The sequence below is a fragment of the Populus alba genome, chromosome 1 (assembly GCF_005239225.2).
Source record: "Populus alba chromosome 1, ASM523922v2, whole genome shotgun sequence".
NCBI classification, from domain to species: Eukaryota; Viridiplantae; Streptophyta; class Magnoliopsida; order Malpighiales; family Salicaceae; genus Populus; species Populus alba.
This window is the reverse complement of record NC_133284.1, coordinates 8,809,804-8,831,797: the sequence shown is the minus strand read 5'-3', so window position 1 is coordinate 8,831,797 and position 21,994 is coordinate 8,809,804. Positions and strand designations below refer to the sequence as shown.

Below are 21,994 nucleotides of genomic sequence, written 5' to 3'. Positions count from 1 at the left end.
CTGCTTGGCCTCAAGCCATCATGAGACTCTAAGCTCATTTCTCTAGTGCCGGAGTAAAAACAATTCAAAATTATAGAATAATTCATTTTTAAAAAAATTAAAATAATTTATAAACATAAAAACAAACACAACCTAGGTCTAGACATTCAATTTTATTTAATAATAAAAAAAAGGTATCATCGTCTCCTATGCAAAGTTAGGACAAGTAGGCTGCTATCATTGTTTTAGCCTTTTATGGCTAGTTGATAAAATAACCTATGAATTGTTAGTAAAATTCAAGTTAACTCTTGATCTCTTAATTTCTTTTATTTTAGTCCCTTAAGCTATCAATTCAAATCAGCGCGCCACCTCTTCTCTGATAAAGATTAGAAAAACATTTTCTAAGCAAATAATATGCTTCCTCGCGTCTCTATGTGTTACCTTTTAAGAGGAAACCTAACATAAGCGGTGTATTGTTCTGATTTGATAGCTTGAGGGATCAAAATCAGAAAATAAAACGTTTAGGGCTTAAATTGAATTTAACCAATATTTCAAAAGTCATTTTACCAATTATCCTTTTATTAATTAATTACAGGCCACCCGCTAAGCTGCCTCCCCAGGGAGGAGAGCAATCAGCGCATGTTTTTATTGCTAATAATACAAACATTGCTCTCCGCGTGCTATGGGCTTATACTTTTTTTTTTCCACCGAAATCATTAGTCTAGATTTGTAATAAAATTATTATTATTATTATTATTATTATTATTATTATTGTAATTTCTGATTTATTTATGCAAATAAGTCACCCTCAAGATTCCAAATAAGACTGCTTTTATATTTAAAAGATATTTTTATTTAAATTACTTTTTTAATGATTTTGTATCATTTTGATGTGCTAGATGTATTTATAAGTAAAAAAATATTTTAAAAAATAATTATTATCACAATTTCAAACATTACTTCAGTTTTTTAATAGTGTTTGAAATTCTAATGCACAATATTTTTTATTTAAAAATATATTAAAATAATATTTATTTATATTTAATTCCAGTACATCAAATCAATTAAAAAATACTAAAAGATATTAATTTAATTTATTTTTTAAAAAATCAAAATTAGGAGAAATAGGATCCAATTTCCCTTCCCAGACGGTGTGTTAGACAGCTAATCACAATCAGACTTTGAAGAAATACACCCCGATTTTTTATTTTATTATTTATTTTTTTTTACAAAGCACTCTCTAGATTTGAACTTCAAATGATAACACGGCTTGAAGTCAAACAGCATTGACTTCTTAGTCCTTCATACAGGGTCCCTCTATGAGCATGCTTGGAAAAAGCATATCATGATTCAAGAAAGCTCCAATTAAGTTTCCAATAGTTTTTGCGGAAATTATACGGGAGTATAGCCCTCTTCATGCCTCTGATCTCGTCTTAATCCGAAAGCCTCGTCGTTATATTCAGAAGACATTGCTGTTTACAACCAAGATCCAACATGAGCTTGAAGATCATCTGGTTACTTCTCAGCTTATATTTTTCACCATCTGTGCACTGCTCAGACAACTATAATACTGATACTCTGGATGCATTTCTTCGGGATTCTGCTTTCAAGTCCTTGGTTCGACACCGGCCTCACACCGGTGCTTTATACAAGGCTTCGCTTCCTGCCAATCTATCAGGTGTGCAGGTCTCTATAGTAAGAATCAGGAGCCGGACATTGTGGAACATTGGTGCTAATTTCAGCAACTTTCAGATTCCATCAAGAACCATGACATTGCCACATGTGAGGAGGCTGGCTATAGTTTATCAAGACCTGGGCAACTGGTCTTCTTACTACTACAGTGTTCCAGGTTACTCCATGATCACTCCTGTTGTTGGTTTTATGGTTTTCAACGCATCAAATGCAAGAGCCAAACGTATCGGGAAGGTTGGCCTGGATACAAGTGGAAAGGCAATAGTGATTCGTTTCGCCAATTCAACTATTACTGAGAGTATGATATCCTCAGGAGCAAAATGTGTAACATTTAGTGCTAGCGGGACGTTTCACCTTGGTGAAATCAACCTGCTTAATGAATGTCATTCTCAAGATCATGGCCACTTCTCCATTGTGGTCCCGCAAGAAGAGAGGAGCGGAAGAGATAGAAGGAAGCAGAGTCTCTGGTATTTGTGGGTTATAGGTTTCGCGCTTGGATTCAGTGTAGTTGCTTTTTTAGGATACTTTGGGATGGTGTCTCTGAAACTCTTGAAAACGAAGAAGATTCAAGTAATGGAAAGACAAGCTGATGAAGATTTGGTTCTTGAGACTATTTGGGTTGGCAGTAGTAAAATGCCTTCTGCAACAGTAACAAGAACTCAACCAAACCTTGAGAATGGAGGTTTCTAATAGATCTACATACCCTGTCCTTTGATCCTTGCTTATATCTGGTCACCTCAGATTTCTGTAGTTTTTTTTCTCTCTTTCTTAGATCTCAAATCTGTTTTTTGGCTTACAAAAATGGACATTGTTTGGAATATGTGAATTGTAAGGGTACTATATTCATGAACAAGCTGTACTAAATACTAGCACACAGACACAGATTTGTTGATGAAAATAAAAAAGACGGTACTTTATTTAAGGCATAAAAGGCAAACAACTTAATTGCCGCAAGACAAATTGCAAATTAAAAACACCATATTAAAAATAATAAGAGCTGCTGTGGTCTGATTAGCCTAGTCACCTAGGCAGAAACGTTGCCCATGATATTGGACAGTACATCCTTGGCTTCCCTCAGCAACTCAATGCTGGCGTTAAGCCTCTTACGTTTGGCTGCAACAGAAGGAGCCTCCTCTAACATCAGCTCTAACTTTCCACCATTAGTAGCCATCAATTCAGTAACAATCTCCTTCTCCAACTCCTTGCTCACTAGATTTCGAACACAGAGCTGCAAATGAAGAGCCATGCAATCAACCAACCTCTTAGAAACAATCTTCCAGTAGGCCGTCATTCTCATTTTCAGGTCAAATGCTTGAGATAGAAGAGCCTGATACCCTCTAAGATTATCGATCTCTACCTCTCCAAAACATTCAATCTTCATTTTTGAAGATTCATTTTTCTGGACTTCATCAATAAATGTCTGACGATGGGACATAAGCATGTTCCACTCATTCAAGTATTCAGGATTACAAGTGTAATCTGTCAGCTTCTCCATTTCAACAAGCTCAGAAACCCAATCAGTGGACTGCTCTCTCATTTTCTCCATGAGATTCTGACATGCCCTTTTAGTGGTTAACAAAACCTGAGGATAGTTTTCAGTGTGGTGTGTCGAAACAGAAAAAACCACATTTTCAAAGTAAGCCCATGCTTTTTCAACAAAGCCAAATGGTATATGAGAAACCCTTTCAACTTTTCGTTGCAGTAAAGAGAGGAAGGCATGACGGGGAAGGAAATTGGGAAGTGCAATCGCTTTTGCATCGTCCAAAACACGAATCTCATCCATCAGAAAGTTTCTAGTATGCTTACTTTCTGGGCAATTGAAGAGTTCATCTGAGTATTGGTCGAACATTTCAACCACTCTAGCAACACCATGCATGTTAGGATCACCTGGATATTCATCATATTCACCTCTAACAAGGATTTTCGTCAGAGACTCTTTAACAGATCCAATAAATTCCATGAAAGCAGTCAGAAACTCAGCAACTGACGACATAGCCTTCGGCATCCTGTTTAGCTCTGTTACATTGCCATTCAACTTCTCATTGATCTTTCTAACAATCTCCGGCCAGCATTTAGCCATTATAGTGGCTTGAACCTGCATCAGTTTTTCAGCCAAAGCAGGAATACCTACAATTGACTTATCAATCCTCGAAAGAAGAGGATGAGTTGCAAACAAGTTCGCTTCTTCCATCCTCGCATCATCATAAGATTCATCTCCAATACGATTTCTCACACAGACATAACCAAGTCCTATGTTCACATCATCAGCGGTAACTTTCTCGAGCAGTCCCTCAGGTGCTTTATCGGCCTTTGTAACCACAGCTAGAGTCCTCTCCCCAGTCTTGTCCACTTGACGTGACATCCTAATCGATTCACATGTGGTGAAATCAACACTAGCAGGCAAAACATTGAGTACGATACTCTCTTCAGGTTGTATGTACTGCATGACAATTCCAGCAATCTGCTCGTAGATATTGTCAGGCTGTCCATGAACAGGAACTCGAGTGATTCCAGGAAGATCAACCATTGTTAGGTCAGGAACACCATTCTTCTTTATCACCAGAGTTAATGGAGCATCAGATATGCCCTTACCACTGCCTGCAATCTCCTCGGTGGCAATATTTATGTCAGCTGCAACATTGACTTCATCTGTCCGGGTTGTTTTGCCATTAAACTCCAAGAACATCTCTGGTATGAGAGACGTATGATGCTGCAGCCTCATTATGAGGGGTACCCTGGTGCATATTCCTTGACCACGAGGAAGACTAATACCAGCAAGTGATTCAAGAACACTAGATTTCCCCGAAGACTGATCACCGACAACGACAATGGTGGGAAGTTGTATACCTTATTTCATCACCATGAGGTGCCTCAACTGATCAACTGCATCAAGTATAGGGCGAATACGATCGTTGAAAGATGACATAATTGGCACGCTATGGATTGGCGTTGGCTGGTTTTCATCTCCACCAACTATTGCAAGTAAATTTTCTTCTGAACTAACCAAAGGTAATGAATCCTCTTCATAGGCTGACCTATTGAGCCCATTTTTGCCATCTGAACGTCTACCAATACTCTTACGTCCACCCATTTTCTTGGAAATAGAGGAATACATGAGAGGTGGTTGTGCTCAGTGTTCGGACGAAATGAGGATTTATAAGCACGTTAAGGGAAGGTGGTAAGGTGGAATGGGAACCGGCAAGCCTTTTGATTTCTCATCTCAATAATAAAAGGCTTGAATTAGAAGACATCATTTACCTACCCTACAAATTGATATCTTCAATTAGTAGCTGATTTAAACTTTTTGGGAGAGTGAAATTATATTGGTTCTCATTAAATGCAAGTTCCTGGGAACTGAGAAGTGGGATATGAACTCGGCAATCACTAATGGCTCCAAAAGTTCATCATTAAATATTTTGCTTTGAAGGATTCATGATTAAAAAAGTTAGATAAACGAAGCAGCAAGTACACAACTCCTCGGTTCAGTGTCTCCTCGGTCTCATGCGTGGCTTGAATGCTGAGGTTTTAAATGAGATGCACTGATCTTCACAGGGTTTGAGATGGAAGTAATTTGGCTCGCATAGAAAGATTACGCTTTTCTTCAAGTTCAATGTCAGACCTTTTTCAATAAAAGGGACAAAGTAAAAGTAGAACAGTGTTATACTGTAAATTAATTTTTTAAAAAAAATTCTCCTAGCAAATTTACTGTTTACCAATATTATTCATGCATCCTGTAATTTTGATTATTATTTTAAATAAGCTATAAAATTAAAAATATTTTTTAATTTTCTTTGAAATTTAATTTTTATTTTTTTAATTATTATTTTTTATTATTTTTAATAAGCTAGAAAATTACAATTGTTTTTCAATCTCACCCCTTCATTTATTTATCTTTTAAATTTAGATCTTATTCTTTTTATTGCTATTTATTTTGTTTGAAATATTTTTTTATGTTTTTTCTTACAATTTCATCATTTATGATTTTTTTTTCTTTCAAATTTGATCCCTGCCCTTTTTATTGTTATCTTTTTTTTTTTTTTTTTCTGACAAGCTTTTAATTTTTTTTCTTTATAATTTCATCTTTTAAAATTAAATTGGTTGGGAATTAAACTTCTTCATTAAATCCGGTTCAAGGATTTCATGGGTTGTGAGTAATAAAAATTAGACCAAGTTTAGGATGTTTGTATTGATTGATTTTTTTTTCTTTTTAAAAGCTAATATTTTTTTTATCCTTTATTTTTTTCAAAATTTGCTTTATAATTTTGTACGCTTTGCCTTCTATGGGATTAATATTGGGTTCATGACTAAAGTTACTGGTTTTAAAGGTTAACATGGATTGACTTTCGTATTTTTTTATCCTTTTTTAAAATTAATTTATTTTAATTTCTTCTTTTAACATTTAATTTATTTGAAATTGGTATTCCTCTCTCTCTCTCTCTCTCTCTCTCTCTCTCTCTCTCTCTCTCTCTCTCTCTCTCTCTCTCTCTCTCTCTCTTTTCTATTGAATTATTCTGATCATGTGCCTATAATCACAAGGTTTACAGGTTAACCCGAGTTAACTAAGATTTGTTTTCTCGTTACTATAGGGTTTATCTCAGGTTAAAGACTAGGTTCATTAATTTGAAAGGTTAACGTGAATTGACCCTTTTTTGGGATCATTTTTTAAATTGAATTATTTAAATTTTATCATTTAACATTTAATTTATTAGAAAGTAATCTTCATATTATTTTTCATTACTTTTCTTCATAGACCCCTCTTCATGCCTTTGATCTCGTCTTAATCCGAAAGCCTTCTTGTTATATTCAAAAGGCATTGCTGTTTACAACCAAGATTTGATGCGGGACAATAAATAATAAAAATTAAAGTAAGAAAAGAAATAAGCTTTAAAGAAAGAAAGGAGCTAAAGAAGAAAATAAAGGGGATTGGAGATATTCAAAATCTGCAATATTTTCATTAATGATCAAAAGTTCCCTCACAAAATGACAAAGAAACATATAAATAGTAAACCCTAAAACATCTCGTTATTGGGCTCGGCCCATCAAATTAAACTGTCTAACATAAATAATTTAAAATAAATAAAATAACAATGAGACATGTCCAAATGGACTAAATAAAATAACAATGAGATATGCCCAAATGGACTTAGTCTCCCAACCAAAGCGAGACAGGCTGGGCCATCTTATGTCGTCTCCGTCCATATACTTGTGTAGTTTGTGGTGTGGGTCTGGTGTCCCCACCAACTCTCCCGGGGTTAGAAAAACTCGACCCTGTCGAGTGTAACACTGGCCTACTCTGATAGTACTCTCAAAGATTTGGATCAAGTTGCTGCAAAGTATTTCTAGTAATCCAAGTGCAATCTGAGTCAGGTCGACCTGCCTAGCGAACTAGAAACCGTTGAACCTCACCATTCCTGTTAAAAATAACTTGTTCATCCAAAATAACATTAATATTATCCTTTTGTGTTGATGTCAAAGTGAAAGGGATAGAGGCCTTAATAGGATCATCAGGGGGGAGTTAAGTGGCATCTCAAATGGATCAATTGGAATAGGAAGTGGCTTTTGGTATGTAACTAGATCCTCAATGTTAAATGTAGAGTTAATGCCAAAATTATGTGGTAAATCAAGAATATAAGCATTTGGACCAACTCGTTATAGCATTTTGAAAGGCCCGGCACTACGTGCATACAATTTTCGATTAGCTCCCGAAGGAAACCGCTCGGGTCTAATCCGTACCATAACATAGTCTCCCACATTAAACTCATTATGTCGTCTATGTAAATCAGCTTGAAGTTTATATTGCACATTACTTGCTTGAATTTGTTTAGTGATCTCAATATGCAAATCCTGAATTCTACGTGCAAAAGACTCGGCTGACTCAGACACTCTAAGATGAAGGGACATGGGCAGAAGGTCTAAAGGTTTCCTAGGCTTGTAACCATGTACAACTTTAGAAGGACTCATGCCTAATTGACCTATTGATAGAGCTATTATAGGCAAACTGGGTCGTAGGAAGAATCAGATCCCAATTCCTATTATGATCACTCACTAGACACCTTAAAAGGTTGCCCAAACTCCTGTTAACCACCTTAGTTTGACCATCAGTTTAATTTGGTTCAATTTGGTTCCCACCATATGCTAAAGGGTTTTCCAGAAATAACTTGTAAATCTAACATCCTTATTCGAAACTATGGTTTGGGGAAGACCATACAACTTGACAATCTTGTTAAAATAGAGTTTTGCAACTTTAGAAGCATCTGTGGTCTTAGTACAACGTATAAAATGGGCCATCTTAGAGAAGCGGTCGACAACCAAAAAAATAAAATCATGTTTCTTTGCAGTACATAGAAGCCCAAGCACAAAATCCATGCTTACATCTTGCCAAAGGCAAATGGGAACGGGCAATGGGGTGTAAAGACCAGTATTTTGTTTTCTATGCTTAGCCAGTTGGCAAGTTCGACATTGACCTACCAATTTGGCTACATCTCTTTTCAAACTAGACTAGAAAAACTGACGTTCCACCTCTTCGATGGTTTTATTCCTTCCAAAATGTCTTGAAAGACCTCCAACATGAATCTCCTATATTAAAAATTCACGCACGGATGTTTTCGGGATACAAAGCTTATTATCCCAAAATAAGTATCCATCTTGGAGGTGATAACCATTTATAACGCGATGATTCCCATCCTTCAATGTCAAGTATATTTCTCCAAATTCTGAGCAAGATTCACACTCCTCTTTGAGTCTCTCAAATCCTGTGATTTCAACACTCATTACAGATAAAAGTGTTACCCGACGACTCAAAGCACCTGCAGCTTTATTCTCTATTCCAGATTTATGTTTCAAAACAAGTGAGTATGCTTGCAAATATTCAACACAATGACCATGCCTGTGATTGAGCTTCTTTTGGGAGTTAAGATAGTGGAGGGCCTCATGGTCGGAGTAAAGAACAACCTCCTGTAGTAACAAGTAATAGTGCCAATAGCACAGGGCCTGAACCACCGCATAAAACTTCTTATCATAAGTTAAGTACTTTTATTTTGACTCATTAAGTTTCTCACTAAGGTATAATAAAAGGCTTGAATTAGAAGACATCATTTACCTACCCTACAAATTGATATCTTCAATTAGTAGCTGATTTAAACTTTTTGGGAGAGTGAAATTATATTGGTTCTCATTAAATGCAAGTTCCTGGGAACTGAGAAGTGGGATATGAACTCGGCAATCACTAATGGCACCAAAAGTTCATCATTAAATATTTTGCTTTGAAGGATTCATGATTAAAAAAGTTATATAAACAAAGCAGCAAGTACACAACTCCTCAGTTCAGTGTCTCCTCGGTCTCATGCGTGGCTTGAATGCTGAGGTTTTAAATGAGATGCAGTGATCTTCACAGGGTTTGAGATGGAAGTAATTTGGCTCGCATAGAAAGATTACGCTTTTCTTCAAGTTCAATGTCAGAACTTTAACTGTTTACCAATAAAGGAGAGCAGTATTATACTATAAATTAATTTTAAAAAAAAATTCTCCTAGCAAATTTACTGTTTACCAATATTATTCATGCATCCTGTAATTTTGATTATTATTTTAAATAAGCTATAAAATTAAAAATATCTTTTTAATTTTCTTTGAAATTTAATTTTTAGTTTTTTAATTATTATTATTTTTTATTATTTTTAATAAGCTATAAAATTACAATTGTTTTTCAATCCCACTCCTTCATTTATTTATCTTTTAAATTTAGATCCTATTCTTTTTATTGCTATTTATTTTGTTTGGAATATTTTTTATGGTTTTTTCTTACAATTTCATCATTTATGGGTTTTTTCCTTTCAAATTTGATTTCCGCCCTTTTTATTGTTACTTTTTTTTTTTCTAACAAGATTTTAAATTTTTTTTCTTCATGATTTTATCTTTTAAAATTAAATTGGTTGGGAATTAAGCTTCTTTATTAAATCCAGTTCAAGGATTTCACGGATTGTGAGTAATAAAAATTAGACCAGGTTTAGGATGTTTGTATTGGTTGATTTGTTTTTTTTTTTTTTTTTTTCCTTTTTCCTTTTTAAAAGCTAATATTTTTTTACCCTTTATTTTTTTCAAAATTTGCTTTATAATTTTATGAGATTAATATTGGGTTCATGACTAAAGTCACTGGTTTTAGAGGTTAACGTGGATTGACTTTTGTATTTTTTGTCCTTTTTAAAATTAATTTATTTTAATTTTTTCTTTTAACATTTAATTTATTTGAAATTGGTATTCTTACCTTCCCCCCCCCCCTTTTTTTATTGAATTATTTTGATCATGTGCCTATAATCATAAGGTTTACAGGTTAACTCGGGTTAACTAAAATTTTTTTTTTTTTTATTGTTGCTATAGGGTTTATCTCAGGTTAAAGACTAGGTTCACTAATTTGAAAGGTTAATGTGAATTGACTCTTTTTTGTGATTTTTTTTAAAATTGAATAGTTTAAATTTTATCATTTAACATTTAGTTTGTTAGAAATTAATCTTTATATTTTTTTTATTACTTTTCTATAGGGTTATTCGGGTCATTTGTTTTTACAATTTCATCCTCTATCATATATTTTTTTCATTGCTTTTCTATAGGGTTATTCCAATCATTTTTTTCTTACAATTTCATCCTCTATGGATTTTTTTCCTATCAAATATGATCCTCATTCTTTTTATTGCTATTTATTTTCTCTTGGCAAGTTTTCTAAATTAATTTTTTTTTATTTTATCATTTAAAATTAAATTGATTGGGAATTAAGTTTATTGATTGAACTTTGTCTAAGGATTTCATGATTTTAATGGTCATAGGGTTTGCAGGTTAACTCGGATTGACTCATTGTTTTTTTTATTTTTTTTTAAATTAAATTTATTTTTTATTTTTTTGTCCTTCAACATATGTTGTTTAGTAATTGAGCTTCATGATATTATTTAATTTGCTTTCAAATGCATTCACCTTAGTGTCATGACTTGGTCAAAGATTTTGCATCTTGACCCAAATTGGTTTAGAATTTAGATATAGTTTTTTTTTTACCCTTTTTAAATTATATATATATATATATATATAAAATTTTATCCTTCAATATTTTATTTGCTAGAGATTGAGCTTCACATTTTTCTTCATTTTAGGCTATGCTCTCTAGTTTCATGATTTTTTTTTTTTCAATTTAAAATAATTCTTTATTGAAATTAATAATTGCAATGCTATTTAATAAATCATCCAATCATGTCATATTTTTTAAATGAGATTATACCTTTTATGCTTACATTTACAATCACTTTTTAAATAATCAGATATGAGTCTAATATGCAAAAACATAAAACATATATATATATTACACATTAATATTCAATGGGAATTAGATAGTCTTTTTTATTGTTAATTTTTATATGTTTTTTCATAAATTAGTTATTATTTGATTTTTTTTTTCATATAGTCATATAAAAAATATAGACATTATTTTTTATTTTTGCTTAAAACTTTCTTTTTATATTACAATGAGGTTTTCCTTTAAAAGACATGATGCTAATAAAAAAGTTATGTTTTCATAAAATATTTATTAATAAGGAAATGTGAATTTTGCTTCTAGAAATATTTTTTTTATTTTTTTTTTTAATTATTGAGATTCTTACAAATATTTATTGTAATTATCTTGGATTTATATAAAAAAACAACCTTGTCAATAATGTTTTTCGTCATAACACAAACAAATGCATAAACAAGGAATGAGAACTTCAACTTAAAAAATGGATTTTTTTATTTTATAATTTAAATCTTACAAAATCTTACTAATATTTACTTTTATTACCATATAATTAAAGTAAATTAACTTTGAAATTATCTAAAATCTAGTTCTACACAATCAGCCTCAATCAATGATTGAATATAGAGCAAAACCTAGACTGGTGGCTCGTTGTATGCCGCAGGAAGAGTTAAATTTTTTTTAATATTAAAAAAATATTTAGATAATAACAAAGTCAACCTAATTAACTTACCCATCATGAAAATCTGAGATCAAGAAAAATATATTAAGAAAAGTAAAAAATAAAATCATAAAACTCAATGATTAACAACTTAATACCAAAAGATGAAAGTAATATATATATCAATTTCAAAAAAAGAAAAACTGAAGAAAAATTTTGAGTCAATTTGAGAAAGCGAAACAAATCATGAAACTCAATACCTAATAATTTAATGTCAAATAATAAAATACAAAAAAAATTAATTTTAAAAAAAAAACTTAAATTAGATTAATCTTTGAAATTAGTGGCCCGGGTCGCAAGACCAGGATTATACTTTTGAAAAAAAAACATGAAAAATTATCAAAGTGAAATTTCCAATCATAAAAATAAAAAACAAATAACAATTAAAATAATAAAAACTAAATCTTATAAAAAAATAAATGAAAATAATAATTAGAAATTAAATAAAAAAATAAAGAGAATGATTAAAATGTATTTTTAATTCTAAGACTAAATCTGTCAATTTCATCATGCTAGAGTTAATGAAAAGAACAAAAAAAAAAAAACCCTCTTCAAGTTCAATATATATATATTTTTAATTTTAAAAGTATTTATGTTATCTCACCGTGCACTAAAAAATAAAAAGACAAAATACCCGAACAAAAGACTTATATTTTTTCTTTTGCTTTTAAGTGCAAGTTATATTACTGTGAAAAAAATGTACAGATCAAATTATTCTTAATTAATTTGATAATGATGATTAGATTTTCTAGAAAAGATAATAAGCTAGATAATTATTTTTTTGCAGAGAAGATAAAAAAAAATTTACGAATCTCTTTTAGGATATTTTTATAATCTCCAAGACACTGATTGTTTATTTTTATTTTTTTAAAAAAAAAAAAAACAGAATGCCCATAAAACTCAATAAAATTACTCTTACGCGTAGCCAAATGAAAACATGATATTCGCCATTTAATTTAAGACAAGAGAGATGAAGTTTAGCTGTGAATGCATAAACATGATACTCCTGTACTGGGAGGGAATCTTTCCAAGTGAAAAAAGAAGACATGGCTAGCAGAAAATCAAATCCCTTGCATCTGCCAACTCTGCAACATTCATGAAAAAAATGAACAAATGAAGTTAGTGAAACGAACAACCTGCCATCCACAACCACCATGATCGTCTTTTACTTGCATCCAGTGAAGGAAGAAAAAATGGAGTGAGTGAAACCAAACAATCCATATTGGCACTAGCCTTGTAGTGGTTATCCCATTGAAATGAGCAATTAAGGTCAAATGATTCTTATAATCAAATAAAAAGAACAGAAAAGGTCGAATGATTCTTCACCTCACGAGAAACAATCTCTCAATTATTTCGGAATAAACATTTATCTAACAGAGAAAAAAATCCCTAAATTTCATATCTAAACCATTAACGAACTAAGATTTAGCAGCAATTGAACGTGTTAGCAAAATGATATCTGACAACCCTAACCACTAAGCTCCATGCCCACTATTCTGCCTGTTAATGCAAAAGCAAGAGAAAAGCCTTCTGGTGAATCAAGCAGAAGTTGAGCATCTTGTTAGGTTCTTAGCAGATCATACATGAAAACCAAATATTTCCATGGAAAAGGTTTTGCATAAACACGCAATAAGAAGTAACCCATGGTATACTGCCACGATCACCTTAAAGAATAGAGGGCTCAATGGTTTATATAGAGAACTTTCCCTTCTCTCTGAACAGAGCAATCAATATCCAAAATTTCAACAAATCATCAAGTGTTCATTGACATCCAAAAAAAAAAAATCACCAGCAAACTTGGACTTATGATGAAGTTAACATTCCTGCCCAGCAACCACGTTTTCACATAGCAGCCGACCTTGTAACCTGTGATACATTTGTATCAGAATTGTTTCATAAACACATAAGATGCATTCGAACAGGTTTATTTCTAGAAGGACATGCACATACTTACGTAAAGTATGCAAATTACAAAGTTTCAAATCAAATAGCCTCACAAGAGTTCGAAACATTATTCAGGAGCAAATACGCAAATTCTAAAAAGCAGAACTCAACTCTATCGTGCCTGCTGCAGATGAAAACCCAATTTACTGAACTCAAGAGGCATGCATTTCTTGTTAACAGTAAAATCTGCGAGGCTAACCAATAACTGCAACGAATCCTCTCAAGGAAACATTACCAACGGCCAATTGAAACAAACAAACAGCCAACCGACCATGAACATGCTCAATTGAAAGCTCCGACACCAGCATTGCTCTTACGAGCAAGCTTTGTCCACTCAGTATGAAATGCCCCTGGACGATCAGTCCTCTCATAAGTATGAGCCCCAAACAAGTCCCTCTGAGCCTGGACAAGGTTTGCTGGCAGTCTAGCACGCCTGTAAGTATCAAAATATGCAAGACTAGCACACATCCCTGGAGTGCTAATTCCAGCTGAAATCGCCAGCCCCACGACTCTCCTCCATGCCGCCTGCCTCTGCACCATCTCCCTCGCAAATTCCGGGTCCACAACTAAACTAGCCAAGCTAGGATTCCTCTGGTAAGCCTTTTTAATCCTATCCAAAAACACAGCCCTAATAATGCATCCACCCTTCCAAATCCTAGCTAACTCACCCAAATTCAAATCCCACCCTTTCTCAACACTCTTAGACCTCAACAAATTCATCCCCTGAGCGTAACTACAAATCTTCGACGCATACAATGCTTGCCTCACATCATCAATCAACCTCTTCTTGTCAATCTCACTCCTAACACTCCCCATTTCCTCCTTCAAGCCAGCTTTTTCCAAAATCTCGGCCGCACTCTCCCTCTCCTCCTTCAACCCACTCAAATACCTACAATCCAACGAAGCAGCAATTGTAGGCGCAGCAACAGACAACTCAGCAGCTTGCTGGACAGTCCATTTCCCAGTCCCTTTCATTCCAGTTTTATCCAATATCTTATCAACCAGATCCCCGTCAGCCAAATCATCCTTAACCTTAAAAATATCACTCGTAATCTCAATCAAAAAACTCTCCAACTCCCCTCTATTCCACTCCCCGAAAATCTCAGCTAATTCGCCATTAGAAAGCCCACCAACATTCTTCAAAACATCATAGGCTTCCGAAATCAGCTGCATATCTCCATACTCAATCCCATTATGAACCATTTTAACAAAATTGCCAGAACCCCCTTCACCAATATACGTAACACAAGGCCCATCATCAACTTGCGCAGCAACACTCTTCAAAACAGACTCAATATTATTATACGCCTCCAGAGACCCACCAGGCATCAACGAGGGCCCATGTCGTGCACCTTCTTCTCCACCCGAAACCCCCATACCCAAATAAAGAATCCCTTTTTCTCCCACTTCTTGAATCCTCCTCTCAGTATTCTGATACCACTCATTCCCGCCATCGATGATAGTATCACCAGGCTCCATGAACTCGGTCAAAGCAGAAATCGTTTGGTCAACAGGGTTTCCAGCTTTGACCAAGATAATGATGGATCTGGGGCGTTGGATTGAGAGAACAAAATCACGAGGGGAGTACTGACCAGTTAAAGGAAATGGGCCTTCGGATTGGGCACGGTGAAGGGTTTCGTCGACTTTGGAAGTGGTTCTGTTGTAGACTGAAATTGGGAAACCTTTTTCAGCAATGTTTAGGGCTAAGTTCTGACCCATCACGGCTAGACCTGCTAGGCCTATGCGTGAAAGAGTAGAGGCATCCATGGTGTAGAGAGAGAACAAATGGGGTTGGAGAGGGAGGGGGAGGGGGAGAGAGAGGGAGAGATTTTAAGGGGAAGGGGAAGGGGAGTGACGGACTTGTCGAGAGGGTGAAAGGTTAAGTGGCTAATGTGCCAGCGAGAGGGTGCCGTGACTGTCGATGACTCCCAGGGGCTGCTGCTGGATGGTTTGGTGAGCTTTTAACGGTGTCGTTTGTGGTGGTTACATATTTTGTTTTTCTAATCTTCTTTTTTCAGTGGGACGTATTAGAAAATTATATCTCCATTTTAAAATAATATAGAGATATTATTATAAATAAGAGAGTAGATTTTAATTTAATTACTATCACGAGATAAGTTTTGAATCTAATTTAATTTAATTATGAGACTATTAAAATAGATATTTATAAAAAACTATGATTTAAATTTTAGAAAAAATATATTTTATTAGGCAAATTTATTTTTTTATTCATATGTTTATTTTTATCTTGACAAAACAAATATGTTTTTTTTATTAATAATATTTTTTTAATAAAAACTAAAAAAATTAGAATAATTATTCATAAAAAATTCAATGATCTAAACTAAGAAGGAAAAAATATATTTCCTCAATCAAAAACCACTTTCTTTATATATTTATATATTTTTTTATTTCAACAAAAAAATTTTTTTATCAAAAGCATTTGTCTTTTAAATAAAAAATTATCATGAAATAAAAAATAAATTTCAATAAAAACAATTATGACTTGATAATTTTTATGTGATTGTGGAGAAATATAAACCAATAATTAATCAATGAAAATTATTTTAAAAAATTATAAAAAAAATAAAAAATATATATTTTTATTCTCATTGAATAATTTGCATTTCATTTCATATATAATAATTCATAAAATAATTATTAATATTATTATAAAAACAATATCATCTTATTTGAAAAAATGGCACAACTGAATGATTTCTCAAAAATCATTTTAAGAATTTTATTTATAGTGAATTTTATTTTAAATTAAAAAATAATAATTTTAAAAAACATTGAATGACCATTTAAAAATAGGTGTGTGACTCAAAAGAAAAAAGAAAAAAGAAAAAGAAACTCAATGCACCTAGATTTCTTTCTTTGTTTTTAAAATGGACGGGCGACACTTTTTACGTGAAGGGAAAAATGATATTTCATTTACCTATACCATACTATTCATCTTATTTTTTGTTTAATAAATAAAAAAAAAATCATATATTTTATATTAGTAAATATAAAAGATACTTCAACTAATTAAATTTTAGGTTTAGGTTTACTGCTTAATAATTACGAGTTCAAATCTTTTAGATCATTAAAAAATTATATTAATATTAATTTTAAAACTTATAAAATTAATTAAAATACATTTTTTATATCTATATTAATTAGAAAAAAATCAAGTCTTAGCCAAGTAAAAAAAAGCCAGCACTGCAAAGTTGACGAATGAAGTGAAGGTTGTAGCTTCAAATAAGATGATACCTACAAATGTAAACAAATATCTTGGTATCACGTAGTTTTATAGAAAATGGAAAGAAACTGTTAATTTTGGATCTCTTACTCATTGTCTCATTCAGTATTCTACCGAGAAGGGTTGAGTCATAAAAGGACATTGGTGCTCGGAAAAGGAGAAGTCAGAAATGTATAGAAAATGACGTGGATGCCCTTTCTCTGACTCAAGTGCTGTCTGTAAGGCTTGAAACCTGTGTCACCTGTTTCTCGTTCTTCTTGCCTGATCAGTTGATCCCTCCAAGATGCTATTAACTTATCTGTAACATGAACTTTCTGGATTTCTTCCCCTTGGGAAGTTGTGGCTCTTTTGCTCGAAGCATACTCAACTTGTATATCAGGACCAGCTGTGTTCTTGTGAGCATTGACGAGGTCTTGGAATTCTTGACAGGTAGGCATCAACTGGTCGTAAGTATCAGATCTTATGATTTCTCCAGCAGAATTATTCAACTGTCAAGAAGTTTAATAAAATGATAGTTTGCATCTCATATTAACAAATTGGGATGATACTTAGATGGTTAAATAGGATAATGGAGAAATTGGCAGCAGGATTAGAGGTATCTAACCAAAATAGAATTGAAAGCTGGGAGGAAGTCGATTTGGTGGGTCACAAGTAAGACTGTCTTTCCAGACAAAGCTCCAGTCACATAATCCTGCAACAAGCCACACCAGCTTTAACTAAAACATTCGGAACTTAGCAATTCAAGATTGTATAGAGATGAAAATTACATTGAAAAGGCTTGTTGCTGTATGTGCATCAACAGCACTGAAGGGATCGTCCAAGAGATATACATCCGTGTCCTGATATAGTGCGCGTGCAAGTTGAACCCGTTGTTTCTGTCCACCATTGAGATTGACACCTCTCTCTCCGATCTCAGTGAGGTCTCCGATTGTAAAATCTCAACTCCTTTACAAGAGAACACCTCTCGAGCACCTCTTGATATCTTACTGGTTCCATTGCGGCCCCAAACAGAATATTTTCCTGTATTGTCCCTGTTTGAATCCATGCAGTCTGAGAAACATATGCTATCTTTCCAAAAACATTGACCTGGAAAATATAGAAACGGGAGCTTTTAGTAAAGCTTGAGAAGGATCTGTAGAAGTGTATACACTAGATTTATCATTATTACTTACTACTCCAGTAATTTTTGGAACTTCTCCAAGAACTGCTGCAAAAAGAGCTGATTTTCCTGAGCCAACCTCGCCACAAATTGCAACCTTTTCACCTGGTTTAACCACCTCATTTATGTTTCTTAATGTAGACTTCGATGAGGAATCAATGCCCCATGAGATTTCAGTGGCTCTGATTAAAATAGACTGATCAAGCTCTTTGCCATTAAGTTTTTGCCTTGTAATACTGTTCCGCAATTCTGGAGCTTCAAGAAACTTTACAATTCTATCTAGTGAGACCTTTGCTTCAATGAAGACTCCTGCAACATCTGGAATCAACCTAATTGGTTCCTGAACAATGCGCAAACATGCCAGAAATGTGAATACACTACTGGCAGAAACTGGAATTCCAAGAAGGTAGCATGCCCAGAAAGTTATGGCTGGCACCATACCAGGAGATGATCAAAATATTGGGTTGATTGGGAATTGAGCTTTATAATTTGTTTTGATTTTTTTTTTATGAAACTATCTTGGTTTCATGATCCAGGTTATTGAATTTGACAATTAATTCTGGTTGATTCAACATTGTTTTTTTGTCCTTTTTAAATTATTATTTTTTAATTTTATTATACAATATTAAATTAATTGGAAATTAAGCTTTATATTTTATTTTGATTTATTTTATATGAGTTTATTATGGTTTTGTGATCTAAATCGCAAATTTGATAAGTTAACCCAAGTTAACTTGGGTCAAATTAATATGTCGTTGTCTCAATAATTTTTTTAAAAGGGAGTCGTCTTGAATTTTTTTAGTCAAATTATGTTTTTATTGGTTGTCCAAATTATCTTTGAACTCATCAAGTTGACAAGATTATACTGGATCAATCTCGATGTAATTAATTTTTTTTTTCCAACTAGAAAAAAACATTAGCAATACTTAATTATTTTTTTTACATTCAAAACAAATTTAATCCAACTTACAATATATTACAACATAATATGGGCCAACAATATAGTATTACAAATGCGTGCTTGCTAGATAAAAGAAAAAAACGTGCTCGGTAGATAAAAGTGCAAAAAAAAAAAAAAAGTAACTCTTTCATTTGTACGTAGTCCAATGCAAATATGGTAATAATGGACGGTATTTTCTAATCAAATCAGTTTACCCCTCTTAGTTTTTTTTTTTCCTAATTAAGAACAAAAGGGCTCCAATCATATGGAACATGTGCAGTCAACAATATGGAGTCATGCAAATTCCATCAAAACACAGATAAGTTAGATAGAGATCTAATGAAAAAAACAAGACATGAACATGTGCAGCGAAGAAACATGTGTTTCAGTTTCAGGGAATCCACAATCTCTCTCTTACCTCACGAAATCTTGTTTCTTGCTCTCTTTTCTATTCTATCATGCAAATAACACCATATTCTTTATACAAGACAAAAACTACTTTCTCAAGTGGTTTGCTATATTATTACTTTTATTATCATTAATAATAATAATAATAATAATAATATTGACACCACCATCACCACCATTATTATTATAATCGACACCATTATTATTATCGCGACTTTTTCTTGGCAAAAAAAAATTTCACCATTCGACTATATTTGTAAATTTTTTGTTTTAATAATAACATGAACTACCTAGATTCTATTTATAAATGACTACATCAAATATTTTTTTTAGGATCATTTTTATTATATTCTTATTACCTATCTAATATGTTCCTATTATATTTCATTAATAGACTACATCTAATACATTTAGATTTGTAAAATACATTTAATATATATAATATTTTTATATATCTGATTTTTTATTCCATTTTATTTGAATAGAATTCAAATATATAGTCATTTAGAATTTATTATTCTAAATAAGAAATTTAGAATGATTTATTATTATTATTATTATTATTACTACTACTACTGTTGCTGAAATAACAAAAAAAATATTAACATGATTTAAAGGATAAAAATAAAGACCATAAAAACTTTGATAAAAGGACAAATGAAAAAAAAAAGAAATAAAAAGACCAAATTAAAATTAGTATTATTCTTATTGAAAAAAAATCAAAAACATGATATGAGAGATAAAATTAAAAACCATAAAATTTTTGACAAAAGAGCAAAGGAAAAAAAAAATAAAGAATCAAAAGTAGAAGGACTAAATTGAAAAACTTACATTTACAAATTAGAATTGAAAGATTAAATTGAAAACAAATAAAACTTTAACAAAAGAAAAAAGGGCAAAAATTAAAACTAAAAGGATTGAATTTGAAACGCCAACAACGATAAGGATCGGAGTTGATTTTCTAGGGTGGGAGAGAGAAATGAAAGGAAAAAAAAAAGGTCATTAGTGACAAACCGACCACTTTTAGATGTCACGTGCCACCAATAAAAGAAGAGGACGACGAAAGATCATTTTAACCACCAAAAAACATCATATGCATCGTTCAGGTGCGTGGTGACTCACATACGCTAGCACGTAGACATGCGCAAGCAACTTTTTGCATTTAAAATTATAAATTGAATGATAAATTGTGTTGCAACTCTCAATCAAATCAATAATTACCAAAAAAAAAAAATTGTGAGAAAAAAACTCCAATAACCTTGCTTCAATGGCTTAATTTTTTTTTATCCTTTAGGTCATATACATAATCTTATTGTATTCTAAAAAAGAAAAAGATAACAACACCCCTACCCTATAATGTTAGTTTTTTTTTTGTTTTTTTATCTCACATGTATTTTGGTTCTTTTATTGTACATAAATATATTAAATAAATAGAAATATTCTCAAACAAATTTATAATAACTAATCCACCATATGAAAAAAAATAAAAATACCTCTAGTTTAAAAGAAAGCAATTTTTTTAAGAAGGAGAAAAAAATCACATTAATGGTGAATAAAGAAATATAAAAGGGGCTATATTGTTTTTAGTATTTTTGTAATTACAATTGTGCATTTTTTTTTATTATAGCTATTCTCACATTTCATTTCATATATAATTAAAGTCTGCATAATGACTGAAAAGACAACACGAGCTTGCATAAAACTTTGTGTTAGGAAAGCATTGGAACACCGACAGCCTGAGCCCTTCAATTATCATAACAAAGAAAAAACTTGAGGCCTTCATTTGATAAGACAGCACCACCAACCATATCCAATCAGTCAAGGTTTGATTTTGTTCATTTATTATGCTGCTAAAGCTCACAATGGCAAGAAAGGTTGGAGGAATAAAATAAAATTAATTGTGTGTGCGTGTGTGTAGACTCGTGGGTATTATTATTTTTATTGTTATTATTTTTAATTTCATTAGTTTATGTATCCATTAGTTTATGCGCTTAAATGTATCTTCATCTATTTTCTCTAGCTTACCTGATGTGCCATTAAATGTTCTTATAGTAAATCAATTACTAATTTTATAAAAGAGTTCAGCTTCTACTAAGAAAATAAATTAATAAATTGAGAGATAAATAATCACAATTGACAGAAGAAAAGAAACATAGGCCCTTCTCACAAAAGACATGCAAAATCTCTATTTGAGCGCTAAAGTTTTATTTTTTTATTTTTAGTTTCTATTTTAAAAACATAATTATATTTTGATTTTAAATTTTATTTTTGTCACATTTCATCCCTTTAAAGCTAAGAGATGATAGAAAAAGCTATTAAATAATTGAATTCTAATATTCATCAACTTTGATTTTAGTATTTATATATTCAATTTTAAAAGATGAATTAAATGAAACTTATTTTCAGTTTCAGTAATGCCTAAAATTTTAGATATGAGCTAGAAATTTTTATTTTTTTTTCCAGTTTGATTTTGAGTGTCAAAGCATATTAGAGGGTGTTTTAGAGTTGTTGGTGGGGTTATTGAGCTTCATGGGATGATTTTTGGTGAAAATATTTAGAAAATTGAGTTTTTGAAATCCAAATACAAATACATTAGAACTTTATATCTCTATCATCAAAGGTGGTCAAAGCTTGAA

At 32.2% G+C, this 21,994-nt stretch overlaps 2 protein-coding genes and 1 pseudogene across 2 annotated transcripts; 1 reads left to right on the top strand and 2 right to left on the bottom strand.

The window, feature by feature from the left end:
• Positions 1 to 1,328: 1,328 nt before the first annotated feature.
• On the top strand, positions 1,329 to 2,491 carry LOC118033819 (uncharacterized). Its single transcript, XM_035038938.2, has one exon. The coding sequence runs from the start codon at positions 1,474 to 1,476 to the stop codon at positions 2,359 to 2,361; it is 888 nt and encodes a 295-aa protein (XP_034894829.1). The 5' UTR covers positions 1,329 to 1,473; the 3' UTR covers positions 2,362 to 2,491.
• A 204-nt stretch (positions 2,492 to 2,695) lies between these two features.
• On the bottom strand, positions 2,696 to 4,762 carry LOC118033817 (dynamin-related protein 4C-like; annotated as a pseudogene).
• Positions 4,763 to 13,569: 8,807 nt separating this feature from the next.
• On the bottom strand, positions 13,570 to 15,525 carry LOC118033820 (6-phosphogluconate dehydrogenase, decarboxylating 3, chloroplastic). Its single transcript, XM_035038939.2, has one exon. It carries the CDS (start codon positions 15,369 to 15,371, stop codon positions 13,887 to 13,889), a length of 1,485 nt encoding a protein of 494 aa, XP_034894830.1. The 5' UTR covers positions 15,372 to 15,525; the 3' UTR covers positions 13,570 to 13,886.
• Between the last annotated feature and the right edge of the window lie 6,469 nt (positions 15,526 to 21,994).